General features: G+C 49.9%; 1 protein-coding gene across 3 annotated transcripts in view; it reads left to right on the top strand.

The window, feature by feature from the left end:
• The first annotated feature begins 3,767 nt into the window (after window positions 1–3,767).
• Window positions 3,768–25,902, top strand: part of CORO2A (coronin 2A) — a 61,583-nt gene continuing 39,448 nt past the window's right edge. Inside the window, exons 1-2 of one of the 3 annotated variants that reach the window (XM_070375607.1) lie at window positions 3,768–4,360; window positions 4,439–4,517. In XM_070375607.1, the coding sequence (XP_070231708.1) occupies window positions 4,119–4,360; window positions 4,439–4,517 (321 nt within the window). In that variant the 5' untranslated portion in view covers window positions 3,768–4,118. Of the gene's footprint in view, window positions 4,361–4,438; window positions 4,518–4,751; window positions 4,884–25,902 lie in introns of those variants that run through there. The other 2 variants (XM_070375609.1, XM_070375608.1) reach the window with 2 other exon arrangements.

Below are 25,902 nucleotides of genomic sequence, written 5' to 3'. Positions count from 1 at the left end.
GGCGACAGCGTCTCTCAAATACTGGTTGGCCTTTTGATCCAGTCCCAGTTCCCACCTACCCGTTTCCTGGGCCTTGCACCTGCCCTCTCCTTTCTCCTCACAGCCCATCTTGGGTGTTGGGGAGTTTCTAGGGAAACCCCTGTCCACCACCAAGAAAAACTTGGTGCGGGGATTGAACAGAGAGCCCTGGTTAGCTGGCCAAAGTCTGATCTCCCACCACCAACTTCATAGTCAGGGGCAAGAAGGGTCACCTCTTTGAAAACTGGGTGGTTGGGAGAGAGAGAAAAAGGTGGTGAGACAGACAGAGCCTGCAGCCAGGTCAGGGCTAGCTTGTGCAGAACTCAGCTCCAGTTCTCCTGGGCTCTTCCAGGCCCTTCCTCAGCAGACAGGCTTCCCCCTTCGCCCTCCGTGCAGGGGGTCGAGGCTGCACAAGTGATGTGAGCAGCTCATTCCTCAGCAAAGCCTATGACTGTCTGCCAGACTAGCCTTGGGCTCAGCAATCTTTGCTATGAGGGACTAGGGTAGGGCTTCTCACAGAAAAGCCTCCTGCTCTGATCCAAGGTTCTTTTCGAGGCTTGGGAGGGAGGCCACACCCATTGCTGGGGACAAGGGACAGGCCCTTTTCTCACCCACCAGCGTGAACTTGGCGGGGTTGGCGCACCAGACCCCTTGTTCCCTCCCATCACCACCCCCACCAGCCCCAGGGAGAGGACCCTCAGGGTTCCTTTCCTCCCACATTCATCAGGGCGGCTGTGAACACTACACCAAGGCTTGATGGCCTTTTCATATTTGCCAAACTTATTCGTCTGCTGAGGTCCTTTCACCACCAAACAGTAACTGTGAAGCATGATGGTGGTCTGAGGGCAGCCTGGGGTGGGGGGGTCCTGGCTGCACCCCCAACAGGTTGCAGGCTGTATCCCTCAGGGCCATCACCGGGAAGACTGGGCGGTCTGGCCTCCTGGAACGCCGGGAGGGTTAAAGGAGATGACGCTGGTGCTGCGTCTGCTTGCCCGGCAGAGTGAAGCACACAGCCTTGGCAGTGAATGGCCTTTTCATAAAGAAGGCATCACCAGGAAGGCCCTGAGGGCCAGAAAAGGCCCCCGGTTCCAGGAGAGATTGGGTCCAGCTGGTCCCTCTGACTCCAGCCTTTAAAACCAGATTCCCTCCTTGGCAAAAATACAGCACGTGACCCCAGCTCAGACCAGGGCTGCTGGACAACGCACCCCCACCCCTCGCCTCCCGTCTGCCACCCGCCTCTGCTCCCACCTCCGTTTCCTCCTTCCCTCATCCTTCATCTTCACTTGTCTTCCCTCTGCTTCTCTCCCACCCGCCCCCACCACACACACATACACACACACACCACGCCCGGGCAAAGAAGTTCTGCCCAAAGTTGAATGTCTGTCCCCTCCTCCTCCTTCACTGGGAGGGGTGGTATTATGCAGCTGACCCAGCACTGTGTCACCTCTGGTTCCTACCTGGCTGCACCACAGTACCACCTGGGTGCTGGGTCAGAGCCTGTTGTGGGGCATGGGTGTTACGGTACAGCGACAGGGTTGGGGACCACAGGCAACGAGGACTGACTAGTGGGGCCTCCGGCCCTGTATCGGGGAGCTGGAGCGAGAGCCAGGAATGTGAACTGCCTGTCCTAGAGCACCCACTCATCCGACAGAGCTCGGTTTACAGATGAGGAGACGGCTCAGAGAGGTTAGCCAACTTGCCCAAAGTCACAAAAGCCACAAGTGTTTAAGCCATGCTTAAGCCTTAGAGGCTGCTAACTGGAAAATCCAGGGAGAGCTCCTCCAAGCTAGAACACCTCCCCCAAGAACCCAGGAGAAAGGGCAAGCTTGGCCTATGGCCTCCTGAGCCGTGAGGGCAAGTGGGGATACCCCAGGCAAAGGAAAATGGGAGGAAGAACCATCTACCTGACAAGGGAGGCTGTAGCAGGGACTGGGGTGGCGGTAGAGGGGGCCGAACTCCGAGAATCTCTGGGGCGGCTGCTGCTCCTTGGGAGCCTGCCCGCCCTCCCTCAGCTCTTCCTGAAAGGCATTTGGGGCCCAGCCCCAGTGTCAGGTTCCTGGCCCTGCACCACAGCTGTCGCCCCCACCATCCCCAGGGATTGTTGCCTTCCTGGCTGGAGGATCTGATCCCTCACAGCCCCACCTCCCTACCCCAGGGGTGGGCCCCCTAGCTCAGAGCATCCCTCTCCCAGACACGAGGCCCCCAGCAATCAGGACACGCTCCATTCTACAGGTGAGGGAAAGGAGTTACCCAGGGAACCTTCCTGGGCAATATCCTAAGAATAAAGGGGCTCCTCAAAACAGCAGGGGGCCACTGTGGAAGATCTAAACCCTCAAGTGGGAGATACATGCTAACTTCTACAGGATGCCTGTGTTCAGGGTGCTCTCCCGCATGTTCGGAACCTCCCCCTAACCCTGATCCTCCCAGGCACAGGTCCCCTCCTTCCTCAGCTCAACCTGCCATGAGCACAGGACCACATGGTACAGAAAGCTCCATTCTGGGCAGATAGGGGAGAACTTGCCACTTTCCCTCACACACATGCAAAAACAGGTTCTGGTCACCCAGAAGACATTTACCTACATGTGGCAGGTTAAATTTTAAAAGAAATTTTGGCCATACCGCACAACATATAGGATCTTAGTTCCCCAACCACCGGTTGAAACTTGCACCCTCTGCCTTCAAAGTACACAGTCTTAACCACTGGACCACCAGCAAAGTCCCAACACACAGCAAATTAAACAAAGGCCATGCTGACACAGGAAGGTGTTGGATTTCTGGCCTATCTCAATCAGCAATAAGGCCCAATAGAAGGTCCTAGCAGATGGACCCGACTTTGGGACCAGACCTATTGTGTGTTTCCTAGCTAGAGACCCCTGGATAGGTCATTCCCGTTCTGGCCTCAGTTTCCCCATGTGTGCAATTCAGATAGTCAGCGGGTGTTGTTGATGTTCAGTTGCCCAGTCATGTCCGACTCTTTGCTACATGGACTGCACCATGCCAGGCCTCCCTGTCCCTCACAAGTTCACATCTATTGCATCCATGATGCCAGCCAGCTATCTTATCCTCTAACACCCTCTCCTTCTGCCCTCAGTCTTTCCCAGCATCAGGGGCTTTTCCAATGAGTCAGCTGTTCACATCAGATGACCAAAATACTGGAGCCTCAGCTTCAGCATCAGTCCTTCTAGCGAGTATTCAGGTTGATTTCCCTTAAGATTGACTGGTTTGCTCTCCTCGCTGCCCAAGGAACTCTCAGGAGTCTTCTCCAGCACCACAATTCGAAGCCATCAATTCTTTGGCGCTCTGCCTTCTTCACAGTTCAGCTCTCACAACTGTACGTGACTACTGGGCACGTAGTCTTCATCAAATGGATCAGCGTTAGGGGGATGGAAGGGGAAGGGGGATAAGCACACCTACACAGCATCTCTAGGAAGAGTCCCAGGGTGTGTCTATTGCAGAGCCCTCCAATGGCCTCCCCACTGGTCATATGTCCAGGCCCCCCCAGAAAGGTCCCTGTCAACCTGCCTGTCCCCAAACGTGGTCCCAGCCACCCACTCTCATGGCACAGAGGGGTAAAAGGCAGATACATGGCTGGGAGGGCACAGCCACTGGAATCTGGGAAGACTTCCCAGAGAGGGACATTGGTACTGGCCCTGGAAGAAACGACAGTAGGAGGTGAGGGAAGAGAACTCCAGGCAGAGGGGACAGCATGAACAAAGGCACAGATGTGTGACAGTGCAAGGGGGTGGGGGATGCACCAGTTACTGGCCCTGGCACTAGGTGAATTAAGACGTTGAGGTGAATTAACACTTACTGAGCCACGTACTGTTCTAGCTCCTAGAGATACACCACTAAAAAAAGAGCTCTTCACAAGAGAGGTGGTGTGGTAGTGTAGTTAGAAGCTTGGGCTTGGGAACCACTCTGCCTAGGGTTGAATTACTACCTGTGTGATCTTAGGCAAACTATTTTAACCTCTCTGTGCCTTAGCTTCCTCATGTGTAAAATAGATGAGTAACAGGTAACCTCATAGGTTTGTGTGACATAAACTATGGTGATGCATTGAAGGTGCCTAGAACTGTGCCCGGCTCATTAAGTGCTGGCTGATGGTATTCCTAAAAGGCTGGACCACCCCCATCTCTGTCCCAGTGCCTAGCATGCAAAACCCCATAGCAGGCGAGAACGGGCAGCAGCGCCCCCTCCTGGCTGCAGAGAGAAAGAAGGGCGTCCTCCGGGTCCTCCCCGCCCTCTTCCTGCAGGCGGACAGAGAAGCCTCAGGAATTACTCCACCAGCCCAGGTTCAACGAGCGCTGCTCCCGAGGCAGGCTCTGCGCACGCACTTCACCAGGTGGGTAAATTAGATCGTCTCATCTAATTTTCAAACAGCTCTCTGAGGCAGACACAGTTACTGTTTCCCTTTCACCAGGGGAGAAACTGAGGCTCCCGGAAGATCGAGTCCCTTGTTCCAAGCCACTCGGCGAGGGAGCGGCGGGACGCGAAGGCAGGCGAGTGTGACTGTCCCCAGCCTCGGCTCGGTTAGCCAGGCAGCCCGCCCCAATCACTGCGGCGTGTGCACGCCGGTGTGCGCGCCCCTTCTGCGCGCGTGTGCGCGCCCCGGGACCAGCCCTGGGGGCCAGGAGCGCGGCCGAGGGCTGGAGAAAGGAGGGGTGGCCCCGCGAACTCGCGGGGCGCGAGGGCGGGGCATGTGCCTGGCCCTTGCCCCGCCCACCGGCCCCGCCCGCAGACTTCGGTGGGGAGGAGGAGGCGGCGGCGCTGGGCTCCGGGACTCGGCGGCGGCGAAGAGCGCGGAGTCGGAGCTGGACGCCGCCGCCGCCGTCACCGCCACCGCCACCTGCGCGGCAGTCATCAAGGTAGGGCGGCCCCGGGCCGCCGGCCATACCTTCCCGGTTTGTGCGATGTGTGCGCGCTGCGCCTCCGGGCTGCAGCGCCTGGGGAGGGATGCTGGGGCTCGGCGCACCGCGGGGGACCTGGCGGGGCGCGGGGGACCTGGCTTCCAGCCCCTCCGCGTGACCTTGCACAAAGCACTGTTCTTCTCCAGGCCTCAGTTTCCCCGTCGGAATAGCGGGCGCAGTGGTGGCACGTTCCTCGCCTGACTGTTAGAGTAGGGGCCGCCTCAGGCTCCAGCCTCCCGACGGCGCGGAGCTCGCATGGGCACTGTCTGCACAGCCTACCCGGAACGAACGCGGCTCATGCTGGGTGTGGCTGGTCGTGCCCGTCAGCCTCCCTCCCGGCCCCCGCTAGCGGCCTGGGTGCCCCGTGGGACCCGTGTGGTACTCTACCCTCTCTTTGCTAAGAAACCTGCTGGGCCTCAGCTTCCGGGCACGAGAAATAGGCAGGGGGAGAGGACACCCCCCAGGTCCCTGTGGAGCTGGCCTGGGCATGCAGGGTGGGGCCATCAGAGTCTGCCAGCCAAGTCTACCTCGCGGTCTGGGGCGGCGAGAACCTTGGGTTGGAGGTAGTGGGGCCCTCGGCCCCAGACTTGCCTAGACCAAACCTGTGCAGGCACCTGGATTTAGGGAATGGTGTGGAACCTGCCCTCCCCTTCCCTTCCTTTCCCCACCAGATGCTGACGCCCAGCTCGGTGTCCCAGCCTGCTGTGACAGGGCTAGGTCCATGCATGGACCCCAGAGGGGCTCCAGCACCAGGAGAGCCATGTCTGGGTGGGGTTGGGTCTGGGACAGAGCAGGTGTCCGAGGGACTGTGTGTGGCTCCCGACTCTCTGTGTAAAGAAGAATCCTGGCATCTGGCCCAGCCCCTTGGTCAGATCCCCTCTGGAAGGTCTTGCTGCCCAGTTGCACACCCCTTATTATGGGAATCTCACTAGCTGTAAACAGAGCTAGGATCTGCTAGTCCTGCTCTGAGCACACAGACAACATCTGACTCCTCCCTGCCTCCCACCCTGGGGTAGTTATCTGGACTCTTAAGTCAGTTCACCTCAGAGATAAATACCCCCACATCCAGCATTGTTTCTTCTGTTGAAGCTGAAGAGAGCAAAGGCGGGACCAGGGAGCTGAGGTGTCTGCCCCAGAGAGGGCAGTAGTCAGCCTGGGGCTTGTTCACAACCCACTTCCTTAGGATTTACCTGCAGGTGAGCTGCCTTAGGTCTGGAGTGAGAGGAGCCAGAGGAGCCTCTCTCCAGACCGTATCCTCTCCTGTCACCCGCCCTGATTGAGGGAGCAGGTTCAGAGCATCAGGTCTGGGCCTTCTGGTCTCCCTTGTCCTCCTGCGAGACCTGTCCCTCACCTGGGAGCTTTCTTACAGCCAAAAAAAGGGCAAGGCTGCTGGGGTAGGGGGTGCCCGCTGGGTCTTCAGAGGTGTGTGAGCAGAGGTTGGCCAAGCACTTGCTGAGGGTGAGGTACCTTTGACTGCAAGTCTGGGACTCTCAGGCTGAAGTAGAGTGACCACAACCTCACCTTCTGGCCATGGTGGAGCTGCACGGGACTTGAGGCTAGACCATAGATGAGTGTTATTATTCCCTCGTAAAAGCAGACTAAGTATCTGTACTGTCACTCAAGTGCAGCTCCCTCGAACAGGCTTAAGTGCTACCTATGTCTCCTGTCATCTCTACCTGCGTGTAATTCGGGCTCTGTTTTCCTGTTCCACTAGTCCAAGCTGTTTGGACCTTGATTTAGAGCTATGGCAGATCCTGGGTATTAAACAGTCATCCTAGGTCAATAATTTTAAAATGCACCATGGAATTATGAAATATCTAAGCTGAAAGGAATCTTAAAAAATCATCTCATTCAACCCCATCATTTTACAGATAGATATCCTCTGTCCCTGGAGGGGATGTGACTTGTCAAAGATCACACAGCAGACAAGCAACCAAGCCCAGGGATCTTGATTCCAGGACTTGTGTGTGTGTGTGTCTGAAAACACATACCATATAGTAAATGAAAGCACTCTATTTATTCCTATAAAATTAGCAGAAATAAATGTAAAAGGATAAAACTCTATGCTGGTAAAGCTATAGGGATTCTCCAGTAGCGTTTAATTTTGCAGGGCAATCTGGCAGCTTGTTCCAAAAGTCCATGAAAATGGTCCTAACTTCCGTTTGCCCCTAGTCTTCTACTTTGAGGACTTTGCCCTAAGGAAGTAATTATAGGAGAGATGAGTGTAGTGCTGTTATTTACAAGAAGTTATCTTATGGTAAAGAAGCGCTTGGTGTTTTACTACGGCTGAATAAGCATTTCATTTAAAAAGTACAGCTTTTAAAATAATGATACTGAAGTTTCCAATACCAGAGTCTGGCTAACCCAGGAGCAGTGTGGTCCAGAGGAAAAGCCCCAAGACTCATGTCAGCATACATTCAGCGAAGGTTCTTCCTCACCCCATACTGTGAGCTCAGGTCAATTCCTGCCCTCTTCTGTACCTCACTTCCCCTAGATGTGAAGTGGGGTAGATTCAGTGATTGCTGAATTTCCTTGAGCTCTGGACAACTCACGTTCTAGACTGAGCAAATCTCCGTAGCAGAAGCCTTTATTAGGAGGAGCAGGGAACACAAGGATAACCAAAGAATGTTCCAGCCTCCCTACCCCATGACCCCATCATTAAATAAATCCTCTTAGAGGCAAACAACTAGCTAGCATTTTTCTTCTAGGGAAGGGGTTTCCCTCAGCCTTAGAGCTTTGTTACTGCAAAATGTCCAGAACCTGGATTATTTTAGAGGACAGAGATTTTCCAGGAGGATCAGAAAATAATTCACCAAGATTCTCCATGTATTGTTTTATGTTGCCTCCTTCAGAACAGATTATAGGTGTTTAGCAATCACATCTATTATGAAGAGCCGGGAGTTGGAGCAAACATTTACAGGACACCTACTGTGTTCGTCCTTGAGGTGCCTCCCGGGGGCCTGCAGGCCACCATGGGAAACGTATTAAGTTAAACTATGTGAAAAGGCCAATATCTGGCTACTTTTGACTTAACAAGAAATGGCCATTTTACTTGGTTCAGGCTGAATGGAAAAAGATATAATTAAAAAGCAGTGTGTTCCTTACCATATAATTGAGAGATTGGCAGGGTGCTGTGGGGGAAAGAGTGATTAGATTACTGTGTAAGCTCACAGAAGTCATGGAGGAAGAACATGGGAGCCTTGCCTTGGATTATCAATAACAATAATAATAAGCTAATATTTATTGAGTAGTTACCACCTGCCTGATTTTCCTAAGGGCTTCACATTTGATCATTCAACTTTTCATTTATTAAACACCTTCACTGCACTAGGTTATTTTCTAGGTATGGTGAGGAGGGGTTCTTGACAGTAAACAAAATAGACTAAAAAAAAAAAATCTGTCTTAAAGGAGCTTAAGTCTCATAGGAAAATAAGACAGACAAATAAAATAGGTGGTGACAAATGAGATGGACCAAATAAAACATAAAAGGATATTTCAAGTGTGTGAGGGAGAATGAAAGGGAAGAGTTGTGGTTTCAAATAGTTGGTGGGGAGAATCACTGAGAAGGTGACCTTTGGAAGAAGGCTTAGCCGATTCCTGGGGGAAGAGCTGTCCAGGTGAAAGGAATGACCAGTGCAAAAGCCCTAAGGTAGGACCATGCTTGGTGCCTTCAGGAAGAGCAGACTAGAGTAGTGGTAAGAGGGAAGAGGATATAAGTGAGGGAGGCCTGTGGTCAGATTGTGTACCCCGTCTCATGCAGTATGGAATTCTGTAAGTTTGAGGGAGGTACGATTTTTCTCTTTTTCATTTAAAGAAACAGAGATACAGAGAGTTTCAGTAACTTGGTGAAACATTGTCTCATAGAGGAGCTAGGGCTTTTGGTCAAGCCTAGTAGGAGCCATGGAAAGCTTTGAACAAGGAAAGAACATGGCCACATTTGAGTGTTACTGCGATTCTTTTGCTGTACAGAGAGAAGGCTGTGGAAAGAGTCTAGGGCTCGAATGATGAAGCTGGACCAGGGCAGCGTGAACCATTGAACATGGGGGCAGAGGATCTGCTGAGCTTGGTCCTTGGGGTGAAATAGGAATCCAAGCCAGAGGAGGAGGAAGCCATGCTGGCTTTGGGCCTTATTTATTTCAGTCAGTTCAGTTCAGTCGCTCAGATCAGATCAGATGAGATCAGTCGCTCAGTCATGTCCGACTCTTCGAGACCCCATGAATCGCAGCACGCCAGGCCTCCCTGTCCATCACCAACTCCCAGAGTTCACTGAGACTCACGTCCATCGAGTCAGTGATGCCATCCAGCCATCTCATCCTCTGTCATCCCCTTCTCCTCTTGCCCCCAATCCCTCCCAGCATCAGAGTCTTTTCCAATGAGTCAACTCTTCGCATGAGGTGGCCAAAGTACTGGAGTTTCAGCTTTAGCATCATTCCTTCCAAAGAAATCCCAGGGCTGATCTCCTTCAGAATGAACTGGTTGGATCTCCTTGCAGTCCAAGGAACTCTCAAGAGTCTTCTCCAACACCACAGTTCAAAAGCATCAATTCTTCGGCGCTCAGCCTTCTTCACAGTCCAACTCTCACATCCATACATGACCATAGGAAAAACCATAGCCTTGACTAGACAGACCTTTGTTGGCAAAGTAATGTCTCTGCTTTTGAATATGCTGTCTAGGTTGGTCATAACTTTCCTTTGAAGGAGTAAGCGTCTTTTAATTTCATGGCTGCAATCACCATCTGCAGTGATTTTGGAGCCCAGAAAAATAAAGTCTGACACTGTTTCCACTGTTTCCCCATCTATTTCCCATGAAGTGGTGGGACCGAATGCCATGATCTTCATTTTCTGAATGTTGAGCTTTAAGCCAACTTTTTCACTCTCCACTTTCACTTTCATCAAGAGGCTTTTGAGTTCCTCTTCACTTTCTGCCATAAAGGTGGTGTCATCTGCATATCTGAGGTTATTGATATTTCTCCCGGCAGTCTTGATTCCAGCTTATGTTTCTTCCAGTCCAGCGTTTCTCATGATGTACTCTGCACATAAGTTAAATAGGCAGGGTGACAATATACAGCCTTGACGTACTCCTTTTCCTATTTGGAACCAGTCTGTTGTTCCATGTCCAGTTCGAACTGTTGCTTCCTGACCTGCATACAGGTTTCTCAAGAGGCAGGTCAGGCAGTCTGGTATTCCCATCTCTTTCAGAATTTTCCACAGTTTATTGTGATCCACACAGTCAAAGGCTTTGGCATAGTCAAGAAAGTAGAAATAGATGTTTTTCTGGAACTCTCTTGCTTTTTCCATGATCCAGCGGATGTTGGCAATTTGATCTCTGGTTCCTCTCCTTTTCTAAAACCAGCTTGAACATCAGGAAGTTCACGGTTCACGTATTGCTGAAGCCTGGCTTGGAGAATTTTGAGCATTACTTTTCTAGCGTGTGAGATGAGTGCAATTGTGCAGTAGTTTGAGCATTCTTTGGCATTGCCTTTCTTTGGGATTGGAATGAAAACTGACCTTTTCCAGTCCTGTGGCCACTGCTGAGTTTTCCAAATTTGCTGGCATATTGAGTGCAGCACTTTCACATCATCATCTTTTAGGATTTGGAATAGCTCAACTGGAATTCCATCACCTCCACTAGCTTTGTTCGTAGTGATGCTTTCTAAGGCCCACTTGACTTCACATTCCAGGATGTCTGGCTCTAGATGAGTGATCACACCATCATGATTATCTGGGTCATGAAGATCTTTTTTGGGTAGTTCTTCTGTGTATTCTTGCCACCTCTTCTTAATATCTTCTGCTTCTGTTAGGTTCATACCGTTTCTGTCCTTTATCGAGCCCATCTTTTCATGAAATGTCCCCTTGGTATCTCTAATTTTCTTGAAGAGGTCTCTAATCTTTCCCATTCTGTTATTTTCCTCTATTTCTTTGCATTGATTGCTGAGGAAGGCTTTCTTATCTCTTCTTGCTATTCCTTGGAACTCTGCATTCAGATGCTTATATCTTTCCTTTTCTCCTTTGCTTTTCATTTCTCTTCTTTTCACAGCTATTTGTAAGGCCTCCTCAGACAGCATTTTGCCTTTTTGCATTTCTTTTTCTTGGGGACGGTCTTGATCCCTCCGTCAATAGTTCTTTGTCACGAACCTCCATCTATAGTTCTTCAGACACTATCAGATATAATCCCTTGAACCTGTTTCTCACTTCCGCTGTATATCGTAAGGGATTTGATTTAGGTCCTATCTGAATGGTCTAATGATTTTCCTTACTACTTTCTTCATTTTAAGTCTGAATTTGGCAATAAGGAGTTCATGATCTGAGCCACAGTCAGCTCCTGGTCTTGTTTTTGCTGACTGTATAGAGCTTCTCCATCTTTGGCTGCAAAGAATATAATCAATCTGATTTTGGTATTAACAAATTCTTAATAGCACCTCTTTTGTTTCAGGCGCCATCTAAGATTTTAACTGGCCCAGTCAATCTTCAAAACAATCTATAGAATAAGTTACTATTACTTATTATTTTTAATGGGTGTATTAGATTATATGTGAATTATGTCTCAATGAAGTTAATTTGCCAAGAAAGTATATTTGTTTTTTCTGTTATAAATATTTGATGATAATAGAGAATTTAGAAAAAAGAGAGGAAAACAAAATAAATCACTCAGTCTTCTCTTTTTATCTCAGATAATCAATATAAACATTTTAGTAATGTCTACTTTGTCTCTTTTTCTACTGTTATCCCCATTTCGCAGATAAGGACACTGAGGCCCAGAGTGGTTGGGCAGCTTGCCCAGGGTCATACATTTGGACCCATATCATCTGACTCCAGTGTTCACGGTCTTAATCACTGAGCTACGTTGCCTGTAGGCAAACTAGAATGTCCATTTGTAAGTTTATTGAGACACACAGCCTCCACTCACCCCACCCCCAGCATCATTTCACAGACAGGGAAGTTAAGGCCCAGTGAAAGGTGAGGCCTTGTTTAGTTAGCATCTCTCAGCCAGTTGGGAGCAGATATGTGCGATCTCATTCTAAGAAGAAACAGGGAGCTGAGGATTTGTAGAGTTGATATGACAGCTGCTTCCAGCTTGGCCTTGAGCCCAGAGCTTGCAGGGGGCTGGCAGGTGCCATGACCTACACATACAGAGTGCTGGGCATTTCCAGGGCGGGCCTGTCTTCCCTGGGCCCAAGAATCTCAGCCCTCCAGCAGCCTTGCTGGGAGGTGACTAGGGTAGGGAGGGAGAGTTTGGGACCTTGCCAAGCCTGCAGGCCCCCTGGGAGTTGTCTCTGGTACTCTGACTGTGCATTTGTTTCTGGCGCTGGTGCCAGCAAACTCCCTGGGCCGCCTGCTGCCAGGGATGCAGCCCTGGCTTCCCATCCCAGCACTGCCACTGGGTGAGCTTCAGGCCGGGATCCTTCTCTCCCCACCTGCTAGCTGTAGGACGAAGGAAATAGAGATGGAAAGTTCTGGCACAGGGCATAGCACATGGAAGAGCTCAATAGAGAGCCAACTGCTCTTGCTGTTCCTAGGGCTACCCCAGGGTGTTGGCCCAGGCTGGGGGACTAAGCCTTCCCAGTCAGAGCCCCCTCCTCAGTGCTCCCCTTCACACCTGCTTGGCCAGGGAGGCCTAGCCAGTGCAGGAGGAGATGGAAATGAACCCCAAGCAGAGGCTTGGCATCTAAGATGGCAAGCAACAAGGAACACAGTGGAACAAAAGAGCCTTCTGAAGAGGGAGACCTGTGCTGGTCAATGACATGCTCTGTAGGCAAGTCCTGTCCCTTCTTTTTACCCCTTGTCCTCTTCTGTAAAGTGGGGAGGGCATTTCCTGCCTTAATAATCGTAACCATCTTCATTCCATCTATTGGGATCTGTTATCCCTCAGCAGCCATCTATTGAGGTTTTACTGTGCCTGGGGAATAAGAATGGGAATAAGCCAGACCCATCAGTACCTTCAAGGGCACGCATTCTGGTGAGGGGCTCAGTTCAGATAGGGAAACCCCAGAGCTATGGGCCCTTAAGGAGGAGCATCTAATGCAGCCTGGGGAGGCTGGTAGAGTGGGGAGGCTACCTGGAGGAAGTAATGCTTGGGCCAGGTTGTTAGTGGGATTTGAAGTTGGCTAAACTCTCAAGGCGGGAGAAGCAAGAAAGGTCAATGGGTAAATTGCCCCACCTCTGAGCCTCCGTCTCCTCATCTGTAAAGTGGGGATAATAAACACTTGCTTTGCTTAATGAATACGGTGGTTGTGAGTTCCAAAACTGGACAGAGAGCATGCAAACACTCAATGAACTGTGGATGCCAGGCACCTGTTCTCTGTTGTTTACTGTGCTATCTTGAGTCCCCAAGGCTTAGGGAAATATCAAGACAGCATCTGAGTCCAAGAGAACATTCGGTCTGTTCTGAAAGGTCTGTGGTCAAGCCCAGCAGGGACAGACAGCCACGATTCACTTCACACCCCTTGATTTAAGGGTTCTAGAGTGTATCTGTGCTGGGGTGCAGCTGTGCTTTGAGGAGGCCCCGAGGGCGAGTGCGATCCAGTCACAGTCCTGTCCTGAGGAAGCGGGGCAAGTGTCCCTAGGAACCTCTCAGGCCATAAGCCCTGCACCCTGCTAGAGGCTGGGCACCCAGGCTGGGCCTCAGGGCCTGACCAAGGGGGGCTCTAGGGACCTGCCAGGTGAAGGGATGGAGAGAATGGGGGGCACCGTGAGGTCACCAGGAAGAAACCAGCTTGGGTAGTGAGAGGTCTGCAAATTTGTCTTACCTGGAAAATCAAGGAAAAGAGCAGTGTACGGAGTGAGCCCATTTTGGTTATGGAATTTGGTTTGGAATATGAAGAAAGACTAGATCTACGCACAGGTAAATACAGAAGAATTTTCAGCCCAACACACATCAAGCTGGTTGATTATCTCTAGATGACAAAATTTTGTTTTCTTTTTTCTGTATTTTGAATTTTTTTTGTGATAGACATTTTATTTCTGTAAAGAGGTGGCTATATGTAATGTGTGTTAAAATGGAATGTAGATGATGTAGTAATCCAGCCAGTCTCCTGTCACCAGGCTGGAGGGTTTAAGGAGATACCCACAGCGTGAGGACCTGGGTAAAGCCTGGGGAATGGATCCTCAGTGCTGGTCTTCCAGAACAGTTGAGCGCAGGGGCCACGGATGGCTTGATGTAGGTATCACATGGGAGGAGAGGTCTCCAGGGGTCTCCAGAGGGGTTTCCAGGGCTCTCTTTTGGGACAAAGACTAGAAGTTTAGGTAAGCAGTCAGCATTATGACTAACTGCCCAAAGCCAGGGACCCCGGGCAACATCAGCAGAAGCATAGAGTCAGATCCAGAGAAGTGAGGGTCCTGCTGGAGTTTGGGCCTCACCCTCCCCCCCAAGTGGGACTGGGGCAGCTGCAAGTGGTCCAGAGGCCGCCAGGCTGGGGAGGAGCCTGTGCTTTCAGATTCCGTGATGCTTCAGGCTTCCACCTCAGCGTGCCAGACCCCAGAAGACCCTTCATCCTCAGTGATGTGTATTGGTCCCTGGGACTCTCACGAATTGTCCGACCTCTTTGCAAAGAGAATAGAAAAATTGAGTTACTGTGCTATTTTACAGAGAAGGCAATGGCACCCTACTCCAGTACTCTTGCCTGGAAAATCCCATGGACGGAGGAGCCTGGTGGGCTGCAGTCCATGGGGTCGCTAAGAGTCGGACACGACTGAATGACTTCACTTTCACTTTTGACTTTCATGCATTGGAGAAGGAAATGGCAACCCACTCCAGTGTTCTTGCCTGGAGAATCCCAGGAACGGGAGAGCCTGGTGGGCTGCCGTCTATGGGGTCGCACAGAGTCAGACACGATTGAAGCGACTTAGCAGCAGCAGCAGTGCTATTTCATGGAATGCAGAGCACTGCCTGTTGTAAGATATACCACTATTTTATAATCCATTAGGAAGAAAAAGGGCAAGCAATTAAACTATAAGCTGCATCCCAGTTTCAAAGATGTGTGTTTAAAAACTGTGTGTCTTAGAATCAGCTAAATACGACATGTGACCAGCCCCTACCTAGATTCTTAATTTACTATATATCCACTCATTTAATATGTGCAGCAACCTTGTGGCTAGATATTCTTGGCCTCTTTCTACAGATGAGGAAACCAGGGCCCAGTGAAGTGGCTTGCAAGATCACACAGTCAGCCAGAGGTAAAGCTAGGATTCGAACCCTGTTTTCACTGGATTCCACCACTTGCTCCTAATCCAACTCCAAAGACCAGCTCCTGAGCTCTGACTCTTGGGAATAATGTTCAGCAGTGTAAACGTATTGCCAGTGCAGAAATGCCCTGGTGGACTGGCCATTAAATGCCAGGTGCTCTGAGTAATGGGGGGCCTGGAGGAGGGCTGAGGAGCTCATGGACAGGAAGGAGGCTTGAGAGCTTGCTGGCTGAGTCATTAATCTCATCCTTGTTATGACCATTTCCAAGAGTAGGTTGGCCCATGGCCTGCCCTGGAGAGAGACTGCAGAGGCCTGTCCCGCACAGATAATCCTACAACCTCACCTAGACAGGCCCACTCATTCACTCCCTAAATAAGTAATTCTTCAATTTTTATTTGAACAAGACCTTTGTTTACGTATTGATCACTTTCCGCATCACACAGCTCAGTGCTAGGGATATCAAATGGAGCAAAACAGATAATCTAGGGGTTGTCCCAGTGAGCTCACAGATCAAAGGAGAGTTGTGCAGTACCCAGAGAGTCCCACAAAACCTGGAAAAGAGAGGGCATATGGAGCAGGCAGAGAGGAGAAACGTGCCTAGTCCAGGATCACTGCAGAAGGCTGTTGTAAAGGGAAGGACTTTTGAGCTGAGATCTGAAAGATAAGCAGGGGAGTAGCTGGGTGAGGGTAGAATATGCTCCATGAGAATGGAACATTCTAGACCAGAGAAACAGCCTGTGCAAAGGCCCTGAGGCTGGAGGAAATGGGCTGTTGAGGAATTCAAAGCCCCAAGTGTCTGTAGCTCAGATCCCTGCCCAAGGTGAATCTGGAGAGGTAGAGTGGGCCAGACCCTTCAGGCCTTGCAGCAATGGACTGGAGTGGCGTGGGCAGATTTCCATCTTTTTTTTTCTTTTCGGTTGGGCCTTGTCTTGGTTGTGGCACACAGGCTCTCTAGGTATGTCACACAGGCTTTATTTGCTCTGTGGCATATGGGATCTTAGTTTCCTGACCAGGGGTCAAACCCACGTCCCTTGCATTGGAAGGCAGATTCTTAAACCACTGAATCACCAGAGAAGTTTGAATTTCCATGTTTTGAAAAGATCAGGGGCAAGGTGTTTGCTATCGAAGACTATGTGACCAGGTAAGAACACGGTGGTAGCTGTGGGAACAGTAGCCAATGTGCATGGTTTAAGAGATATTTAGGACGTAGAGGAGGGAGGGGTGAATGATGGATTGGCTTTAGATACAAGGAGAAAGGGGCTTCCCAGATAGCTTAGTGTTAAAGAATCTGCCTGCCAATGCAGGATAAGTGGGTTGGATCCCTGGCCGGAAAGATCCCCTAGAGGAGGAAACAGCAACCCACTCCAGTATTCCTGCCTGGAGAATCCCCTGGGCGGAGGAGCCCATGGACAGAGGAGCCTGGCAAGCTACAGTCCACAGAGTCACTAAGAGTCATACACGACTGAGTGACTGCACACACACTCACTGGAGCACACTGCTGGGATCTCACTTGCCCACTGTGCCTTTCGAAAGGCCTGACTCACAGAGGGAAGGGTGCTGGGGGGATACAGGCAGTAGTGGAAAAGGATCTCACCCTGTGGGTTTCCGTCAATTTTTTCCCCCAAAGTGTTTAGATATCCTGGTTCATCCAGCATCAGAGTTTTGCCAGATAATGATGAGAGAAGTCAGGAGGAAGAAAGATTTTATGGTGTTCTTAAGAGTGAGACGACAGACCACAGAACTGGCTGGAAAAAAAAGAGTGAAGAGAGAATGGGCAGGTAGGGGAGAGAAGGCAGAGGAAGCCAGTGGTGGAAGTTCTCACGGGGGAAGGTGTCTGCAGTGGGTGAAGCCTGGCCTGATCTCCTGGGTTGCTGGGACAAGGAATGGGCATCATGGTATGCAAATATCACATGGCCCAGACACCATCCTACAAGCTGGCCTTTCAGAAAAACTGGAGCCAAGCCTGAGGGATTATGTTGTCCTGGAGAGGGGTCTCTGGTCCAAAGCTCTCTCCTTGAGCCTGAACCTGTTTTTTATTGATCCATCAGGAGTGAGACTTCCCTGGTGGCTCAGACAGTAAAGCGTCTGTCTACAATGCGGGAGACCCAGGTTCAATCCCTCGTTTGGGAAATCCCCTAGAGAAGTAAATGGCAATCCACTCTAGTATTATTGCCTGGAAAATCCCATGGACAGAGGAGCCTGGTAGGCTACAGTCCACAGGGTCGCAAAGAGTTGGACACGACTTCACTTTCACTTTTCAGGGGTGATGACGGAGGATGGGTCACATCTGGAAGTGCCAAGAAGCTGGAAGCAGAGAGGGTGTGGTCAGCAAGGGGTGCTTGAACTAGTGACTCTGGAAGCGGGTCGGACTGTTTTCAGTCGTGGGGCTCGTCTGAAGTCACACAGCTGAGAAGTGACTCCCTGGTATGGTTTTCTGTCCTGTGGATTCCAGATTTCAGAGGGTAATCCCTTTCACTTATCTTGCTCTCAAGCTGAGAACATGGCAGCACTTAGTCTGCATCTTGGGAGGATAGTCAGAGCCAGCTAGGGGATGGCTAGAACTGCATGTGGGAAGACTTCCTGAAAGAGTAAGCATCTAAGCTGGGCCTTGTAGCAGCTGGACATACAGAGTGGTAAGGAGGGAGATGTTGGCAAAGGAACAGCAGAAGCCAAGGGCTGGCACGGGAAGCACACTGAGCCTGTTTGGGATGTGGTGAACATACAGTCTGGTCTGGCTCAATCTAAAGGGAATAGTATCAGATGCTGGCCAGACACCAAGGGCAGAGAGGTGGGAGCAGCCTACCCTGGCAGGAAGGAATGTTTTATCACTGACATTGTTTAGAACTGTAGGCACATCATGATAATGAAGCCAGGCTTTTTGTTGATTTTATTATTGTTTTTAAGCTCTCTATAGAAAAAGCCCCTCTTACTTTCTGCACCCAGCTGACTGCTCAGCTCCCTACTGCCTTTGTCTCCCCACCCCCAGCTTCCCCTTCACAGCAGGAGGGAAGAGAGCCCTAGAGACAGGAGCAGGATTCTAGCCAATACCTCAGAAGGCCCAGGATCCATGCCTACAAATGCCCACCACCTTACCAGGCCTGGGTTGGCACACCCTGGGGACCACTGTGCTGTAGAACTCCAGGACCTATGGTATCCTGGGCTGCAGTTGGTGGTCAGAGGCAGAATGCTCCGGCTCTAAGGGCACCCCAGATCTCACCCTCCTAAACAGAGCCTTCCAGAGTAATAGTTCAGTTCAGTTCAGTCGCTCAGTCTTGTCCGACTCTTTGCAACCCCATGAATCCCAGCACAGAAGGCCTTCCTGTCCATCACAAACTCCCAGAGTTCACTCAGACTCACATCCATCGAGTCAGTGATGCCATCCAGCCATCTCATCCTCTGTCGTCCCCTTCTCCTCTTGCCCCCAATCCCTCCCAGCATCAGAGTCTTTTCCAATGAGTCAGCTCTTCACATGAGGTGGCCAAAGTACTGGAGTTTCAGCTTCAGCATCATTCCCTCCAAAGAAATCCCAGGGCTGATCTCCTTCAGAATGAACTGGTTGGATCTCCTTGCAGTCCAAGGGACTCTCAAGAGTCTTCTCCAACACCACATTTCAAAAGCATCAATTCTTCGGTGCTCAGCCTTCTTCACAGTCCAACTCTCACATCCACACATGACCACAGGAAAAACCATAGCCTTGACTTAGACAGACCTTTGTTGGCAAAGTAATGTCTCTGCTTTTGAATATGCTATCTAGGTTGGTCATAACTTTCCTTCGAAGGAGTAAGCGTCTTTTAATTTCATGGCTGCACTCACCATCTGCAGTGATTTTGGAGCCCAAACAAATAAAGTCTGACACGGTTTCCACTGTTTCCCCATCTATTTCCCATGAAGTGACAGGACCGGATGCCATGATCTTCGTTTTCTGAATGTTGAGCTTTAAGCCAACTTTTTCACTCTCCCCTTTCACTTTCATCAAGAGGCTTTTGAGTTCCTCTTCACTTTCTGCCATAAGGGTGGTGTCATCTGCATGTCTGAGGTTATTGATATTTCTCCCGCCAATCTTGATTCCAGCTTGTGCTTCTTCCAGTCCAGCGTTTCTCATGATGTACTCTGCATATACATTAAATAAGCAGGGTGATAATATACAGCCTTGACGTACTCCTTTTCCTATTTGGAACCAGTCTGTTGTTCCATGTCCAGTTCGAACTGTTGCTTCCTGACCTGTATACAGGTTTCTCAAGAGGCAGGTCAGGTGGTCTGGTATTCCCATCTCTTTCAGAATTGTCCACAGTTTATTGTGATCCACACAGTCAAAGGCTTTGGCATAGTCAATAAAGCAGAAATAGATGTTTTTCTGGAACTCTTTTGCTTTTTCCATGATCCAGCGGATGTTGGCAATTTGATCTCTGGTTCCTCTGCCATTTCTAATACCAGCTTGAACATCAGGAAGTTCACGGTTCACGTATTGCTGAAACCTGGCTTGGAGAATTTTGAGCATTACTTTGCTAGTGTGTGAGATGAGTGCAATTGTGCGGTAGTAATAAGGACAGTAGTAATAGCCTTTGGGGTTACTTGCCTGTATAGACATGTTCCCAGGACCACATGGGCACTCAGACAACAGCTGAACCTGATTAGTCCCATTTCACAGATAACAAAACTGAGGCTTCAGAGTGACTCTCAGAACCATGGCCTACTGAGACACCATGTCCTCCATCCTGGTAGCACTTGTAACCTTTGCTGAGATGCACATCTCCCTGCCGCCCAGCAGGTGATCTTACATCACAAGAGAGGCAGCCCCAAGGGTGAGAGGTCAAGGAGCTGCCTGTGGCCCAATGAGAGAGGCCAGAAGGGGCTGACTGCGGCCAGAACAGAGAGGTGTTACCATCAACAACTAGAGATTTGCAATCCCTCTGGGATCGGCCACTGACTAGCCTGGTGACCTTGGACCAGTTATAGCCCTTCCTGGGTCTTTGTTTCTTCACCTGCAAAATGAGGGGTTAAACTGGTTGATCGCTACCGGCCCTTGCAGCCTGAATATCTTCTCTGAGCATCTCCCTGTTTTCTATTCTGGTGGCATCCAAGAAGGTACGCAAAATGCTCAGTGCAGTGCAGGAAAAAATATTATCTAAACAAGAAAATAATTGAAGTTTGCCATCATTTGCCAGGTGTAGACACACTGACCCCCTCTCCAAGAAGGGGTCAGGCAGCCTCATGTCTCATGTCTCCAGAAGTCTCAGAAAGGGGTGATAAGGATACCCCACTCTTTAGTTCAATTTAGGCAGGTTATCTCAACTGATTAACCTGGTCCGTCAGTTCAGGTCAATCTAGATTAATTAATCCAGATTGGATTTGTGGATTATATTGACTAGTTTTAACTAAACTAACCCTCAATAAATGGGCAAGTGATTTTAAAAGATTCCTACCAGGACACTGAATTGTTAGGAATTCTGATAATGCTAGTGCATGAGGATAAGAGAATGGGAGAATGAACACTTGGATTTTTAGCACAATCAGTTCATCACCCACAAGGAAAGGGAAAAAAAAAACAACCATGAGGCAAGAAGTTAGTCCAAGATTTTTTGAGGGGGAGGACACTATTTGAAGTAGAGATTTAGTCACTCTGGTTAATATTAAATCTTGCCTCTTGTATAGATTGTACCTTATGTCTGTTAGTGCGTAAGTGTTAGTCACTCAGTCGTGTCCACCTCTTTGGGACCCCATGGACTATAGCTTGCCAGCCTTCTCTGTTCATGGAATTCTCCAGGCAAGAATATTGGAGTGAGTAGCCATTCCCTTCTCCAGGGGATCTTCCCTACCCAGGGGTCGAACCCACATCTCCCACATTGCAGGCAGATTCTTAACCATCTGAGTTACAGGGAAGCCCATGTTTACTTGTATGTAATATATTTGGGTGGGTGAGCTCAATCTTTTTCCCTTTGAAAGTAGTAAATGATCAAAACATTTTGGGTGCCACTGCTCTAACTTCCTGGTCTTTTCATTGCTGCTGCCACTTCTTGACACACCACCACGTTTGTGATCGTCCTTTGTTTGAGTGGGATGCGATTTGTTCATTTTTCTTCCTGTGTCAGGGGCAGAGACTCCAAGACTCCCTCTGGGCCCACAGAGCCCAGCATAAGGGTCTGTCTCCAACTAGGAACTTAGAAAATATGAGTTGAGTTGAGTTGATGTGCTTTAGTTTACCCTTCATGCTCTGCTGGACTTTCTAGCGGCAAAGACTTGGGGTCTGTCTCCTCTCCTTCTCCTAAGGAGCCCCATCTCCCCCAGTCTGAACCTTACTCTGGAGAAAGACAGCCCACCTTCCAAAGGGCTGAGCCTTGGGAGACCCTAGCTAGGGGATATGACCCTCGGCCTCACAATTAGAAGACCTTCTTCCCCAGCTATCCTTGGAATTTGTTCCTTCGAGAACAGCAACACAGATAAGGAAAAAATATTTGACACTGTATCCAGATGCAGGATCAAAGGAAACTTTGTTCCCCATCTTAGAGGACTCTCCTAGGCTTGAGGGCTGGAGACCTGGATCCTGTTCCTGGCTCTGCCCTGTGTGGGTGGCCGTGGGCACAGTAGTCAGTTTCCCCATCTGTACCTCATGATCTCTGTGGGGTCTGGCCAGTTCTGCTTCTCTGAGATGCAAAGTCTGGGTTATTTTTGGAGACCTGCTCTGCTGAGTGGTTCTTAGCCTCCATCTGGAGGGTTTGGCTATGATCCTTCCAAACTGGGTGAGAGATGGGGACAGCTTGGAGCATTACTGGGAGGTAACCAAAATGGGGAGATGGGAAACTAAGTCACCCAAGAAACTCCCAACCTGGAGAAGAGCCACCCCGGGGACAGGTGATCAGGTGCCTCAGGTCTCTGGAAGGGCCACTGTGAGGCAGAGAAACGGATGTGGTTGGTGGGGCTCCAGGGATGGAGACAGGGCTGTGGAGGAAACTGTAGATTTCCGCTTCATAAAAGGAGGAAGTCTAATCATTGAGCTCTTCTGTCCCCGGAAGGGGTGAGCTTCTCCACAGTAGAATGGGGCAAGCCTGGATCTGCAGACTTTTCAGATGGAATGGTGTGGAAAAGGAGAGTGGAGAGCTGGGCTGCACGCCCCTATGGGTCCCTGACCCTGGGCAGTCCTGGGATGCTGCGTCTGTTTCTTGCCTCCAGATGTAATAAGATCATTTGACAGAGGGAGTTAGTGGGCCTGGCTAAGAATTAGATTAGATAAGAATTAGAGCTTTAGAATCGAAATCTTTGCTGAGGGTGGGGGAGGGGCGCAAGGCTTCCTCTGTTTTCCTCCAGTTAAGGAGATTTTCCTGGCTCTGAGCACAGATGACCCCTCCCATCCCTGGATCTTTAGGTCTTTAGGTGTCTCTTTGAAGAGAAAAGGAACATGGGCTCTTTGTGCTTCTGGTTTAATCTGTAAGCCCTGTTCAAAGTCCTGACTCATTTTTGCTAAATGTTCATTTCAATCCATTAATACAGGTAAACAGTTTAAAACCGTGCCTCCTCACAGTGAGTAGTCGATAGAAGTTATTACTTATTTTTTAAATTATTTTTATTGAGTATAGGCATCTTAAAATATTTTATTAGTTTCAGGTGTACAACATAGTGATTCAATATGTTTATATAGATTATACTCCAGATAAAGTTATTAAAAAATAATGGCTATATCTCCCTGTGTTGTGCAATATATCCCTGGTGCTTATTTATGTTATCCATAGTAGTTTGTGTCTCTTAATCCCATGCCCCAACTCCCCATTCCCTCTCCCCACTGGAAATCACTAGTTTGTTCTCTATGTCTGTGAATCTGCTTCTGTTTTGTTATATACATTCTTGTGTTTTAGCAGAGTACTCTAGATCTGTCCCACGGTGGAGCTGCTGTTACTTATTTTGAATTTATCTTGCATTTGACTGAGCAACTAGCACTTTTTTGACTTCTCTAGTGGCTCAGACTACCGGTAAAGAAACTGCCTGCAATGAAGGAGACCCAGGTTCGATCCCTGGGTTGGGAAGATCCCCTGGAGTAGGAAATGGCAACCCACTCCAGTATTCTTGCCTGGAGAAATTCCATGGACAGAGGAGCCTGGCAGACTACAGTCCATGGGGTCACAAAGAGTTGGACACGACTTAGTGACTAACTACCGTGTGCCAGGCAGTACTGTAAGTGCTTGTCAGATATGAATTCGTTTATTAATTACCACGCCATTTTATAGACGGGAAACCTGAGGTCTAGAGAGATTGACTAACCTGTCCAAGGTCTTCCAGCTGGTATGAGGAGGTGCTGATATTCAACCCCAGTAGGCGGCCTCCCACCCGTGTCTGTAACCACTGCTCTGCCACCTCTCAACATGGTCATGTCGTATAATAAAGAAAGAAAGCACCTTTGCCTCTATTCTCCCTTCAGTGCTTCCCTAAAGCCTTAGGAGGGTCTCAGGCAGGGATGCACGTTTGCATTTTATGGCTGGGGCATTGGGGCCCAGAGAGGGACAATGACTTGAGCAGGGTCACACAGCAAAAGACGGCAGAGCAGACTGGAGCCCAAGCCCTGGTCTCAGTAACTGTGCACCTTCCCTGCACAGAGCAGGGCTCCAGCCAAGCCCGGTGGGAGCATGTGCTGATCACTGAGGGCACTGCTCCCTCAAGAGGCCCCTTCCTTCACCATGAGGAGCAGAGCCAGCTCCACAGAGAGGGCCAGCAAGCCAGAGGGAGGTCGATGGAAGATCCACCCTCTTCCTGGGAGCAGGGCGAGGCTGTCCTGAAGGCACTTGCCTGGAAGAGTAGTGAGAATCGTCCCCCACAGGGCCCCTTCTGCGGGAGGCCTAGGCAGAGGAGGCCCTGACTAGCCCGGAACGAAAAGGTGAGGGGCGAACCAACCTGTCCTGCCCCCCCTGAAGGTACACCAGGGACCAAATCTAAGGACAGAGTTCAGGGAGGGTTGAAAGAAGCAGGAGCTCCCTGGGAAAACAAGCATGGAAGCAGGGGCAGAGACAGTGGAGGAGTGCAGGAGAGCTGGGCACTCTAATATGGGGCTGCTGTTTCTTTTTATCTTTTTATTATTATTATTATTGTGGTAAAATACACAAAACATCAAATGTATCATTTTAACCATTTTTAAGTGTACTGTTCTGTGTCATGAAGCACATTCATTTGACTGCGCATAGCCTGCTCTGGCGGAGAAGGCAATGGCACCCCACTCCAGTACTCTTGCCTGGAAAATCCCATGGATGGAGGAGCCTGATGGGCTGCAGTCCATGGGGTCTCAAAGAGTCGGTCACGACTGAGCGACTTTACTTTCCCTTTTCACTTTCATGCCTTGGAGAAGGAAATGGCAACCCACTCCAGTGTTCTTGCCTGGAGAATCCCAGGGATGGGGGAGCCTGTTGGGCTGCCGTCTATGGGGTCACACAGTCAGACATGACTGAAGCGACTTAGCAGCAACAGCAGCCTGCTTCCCAGGTGGCACTAGTGGTAGAGAATCCTTCTGCTAACGCAGGAGACAAGAGATGCGGGTTTGATCCCTGGGTTGGGAAGATCCCCCTGGAGGAGGGCATGGAACCCACTCCAGTATTCTTGCCTGGAGAATCGCATGGACACAGGGGCTTGATGGGCTACAGTCTATAGGGTCCCACAGAGTCAGACACGACTGAAGCAACTTAGCACGCCTGCACTCACAGCCTACTCTATTCGTTTGTTTGGTTTTGATTTGATTTTTAATGTTTTCTTTTTTGTTTTGTGTTCTATTCTTGAATGGTTTGCTTCCGTGTGTGGATGAAAAGTGAGCACTCAGTGCTAAACTATCATGCTTAGCAGAGGGACCATACGTAGGACACTAATGCAGTTTGCCCTGGGTCAGGTACTGTTCTAAGGCAACATGAATGGATAAATGCATGGAATCCTTATGATTCCCCTATAAGGTAGTTTTTGGTTTTGACCCTAGTCTACAGTTAAGGAAACTGAAATGCAAAGAAATTTTGGATCTTCCTTACATCCCTCACTGCTCTTGTCTGTGCCCACTGGTTCATTGAGGCCTCACTGTGTGCCAAGGCTAGAGTCTCTGTCCCCCTACTTGCCTCATCTCACAGCAGCCTGGCTGTTGGGAGGTGCCGTGTAGCGCTGAGACACAGGGAAGGTGAGTTGGGTTGATGGCTAGGTCTCTGACTCTGAAGCCAGTGTCTTGACCACCTGCCCTCGATGCCTGTTATTCAGATAGCTGTTCAGAAGCTGTCGTGAGAACACCTGTCCAATTCTTAATGCTGGCCTGAACTGCATTTGTGTATTGAAAGAATACTGGAGAAAGAAAGCCCAGGACCACGGCCCCCAGTAGCCCCGAGTTAGGATGTGGCTGTGTGCTCACAGTCATTGGAGGTCAGGTTCCCTCTTGTTGTGTAACCTCAGGAAAGTGCCTCCGTCGCTCCCAGCTGAGTGCAGCTTGCTCCATCCAGGAAGTAGGGCTGGTTCTCCCCACCCCAGGGTGGTTGTGAGGAGTGAATTAAACAGTGAATGGGAAGGTCTCTGTAAATCACAGAGCAGGGCTGTAAAGCGGTGGTTCTCACAGTGGCCCCTGAACCAGCTGCATCAGTGCTGCCTGGGAACTTGCTAAAAATGCAGGATTCTCAGGATCCACCCCAGACTTGCTGAATCAGAAACTCAAGGATGGGCCCAGCAGTCTGGGTAGTAATCAGCTTTCCAGGAAACCCTGATGTGCTCTCAAATTTGAGAACCACTGTAAGAGAGATTGGTCTTTGTTGCGGTACTCGGGCTTTTCATTACGATGTCGTCTTCTCTCATTGCA

This window comes from Bos mutus, chromosome 8, assembly GCF_027580195.1.
Source record: "Bos mutus isolate GX-2022 chromosome 8, NWIPB_WYAK_1.1, whole genome shotgun sequence".
Classification (NCBI taxonomy): Eukaryota; Metazoa; Chordata; class Mammalia; order Artiodactyla; family Bovidae; genus Bos; species Bos mutus.
Note: the sequence above shows the minus strand (reverse complement) of the source record. Positions and strands in the feature narration are given on the sequence as shown.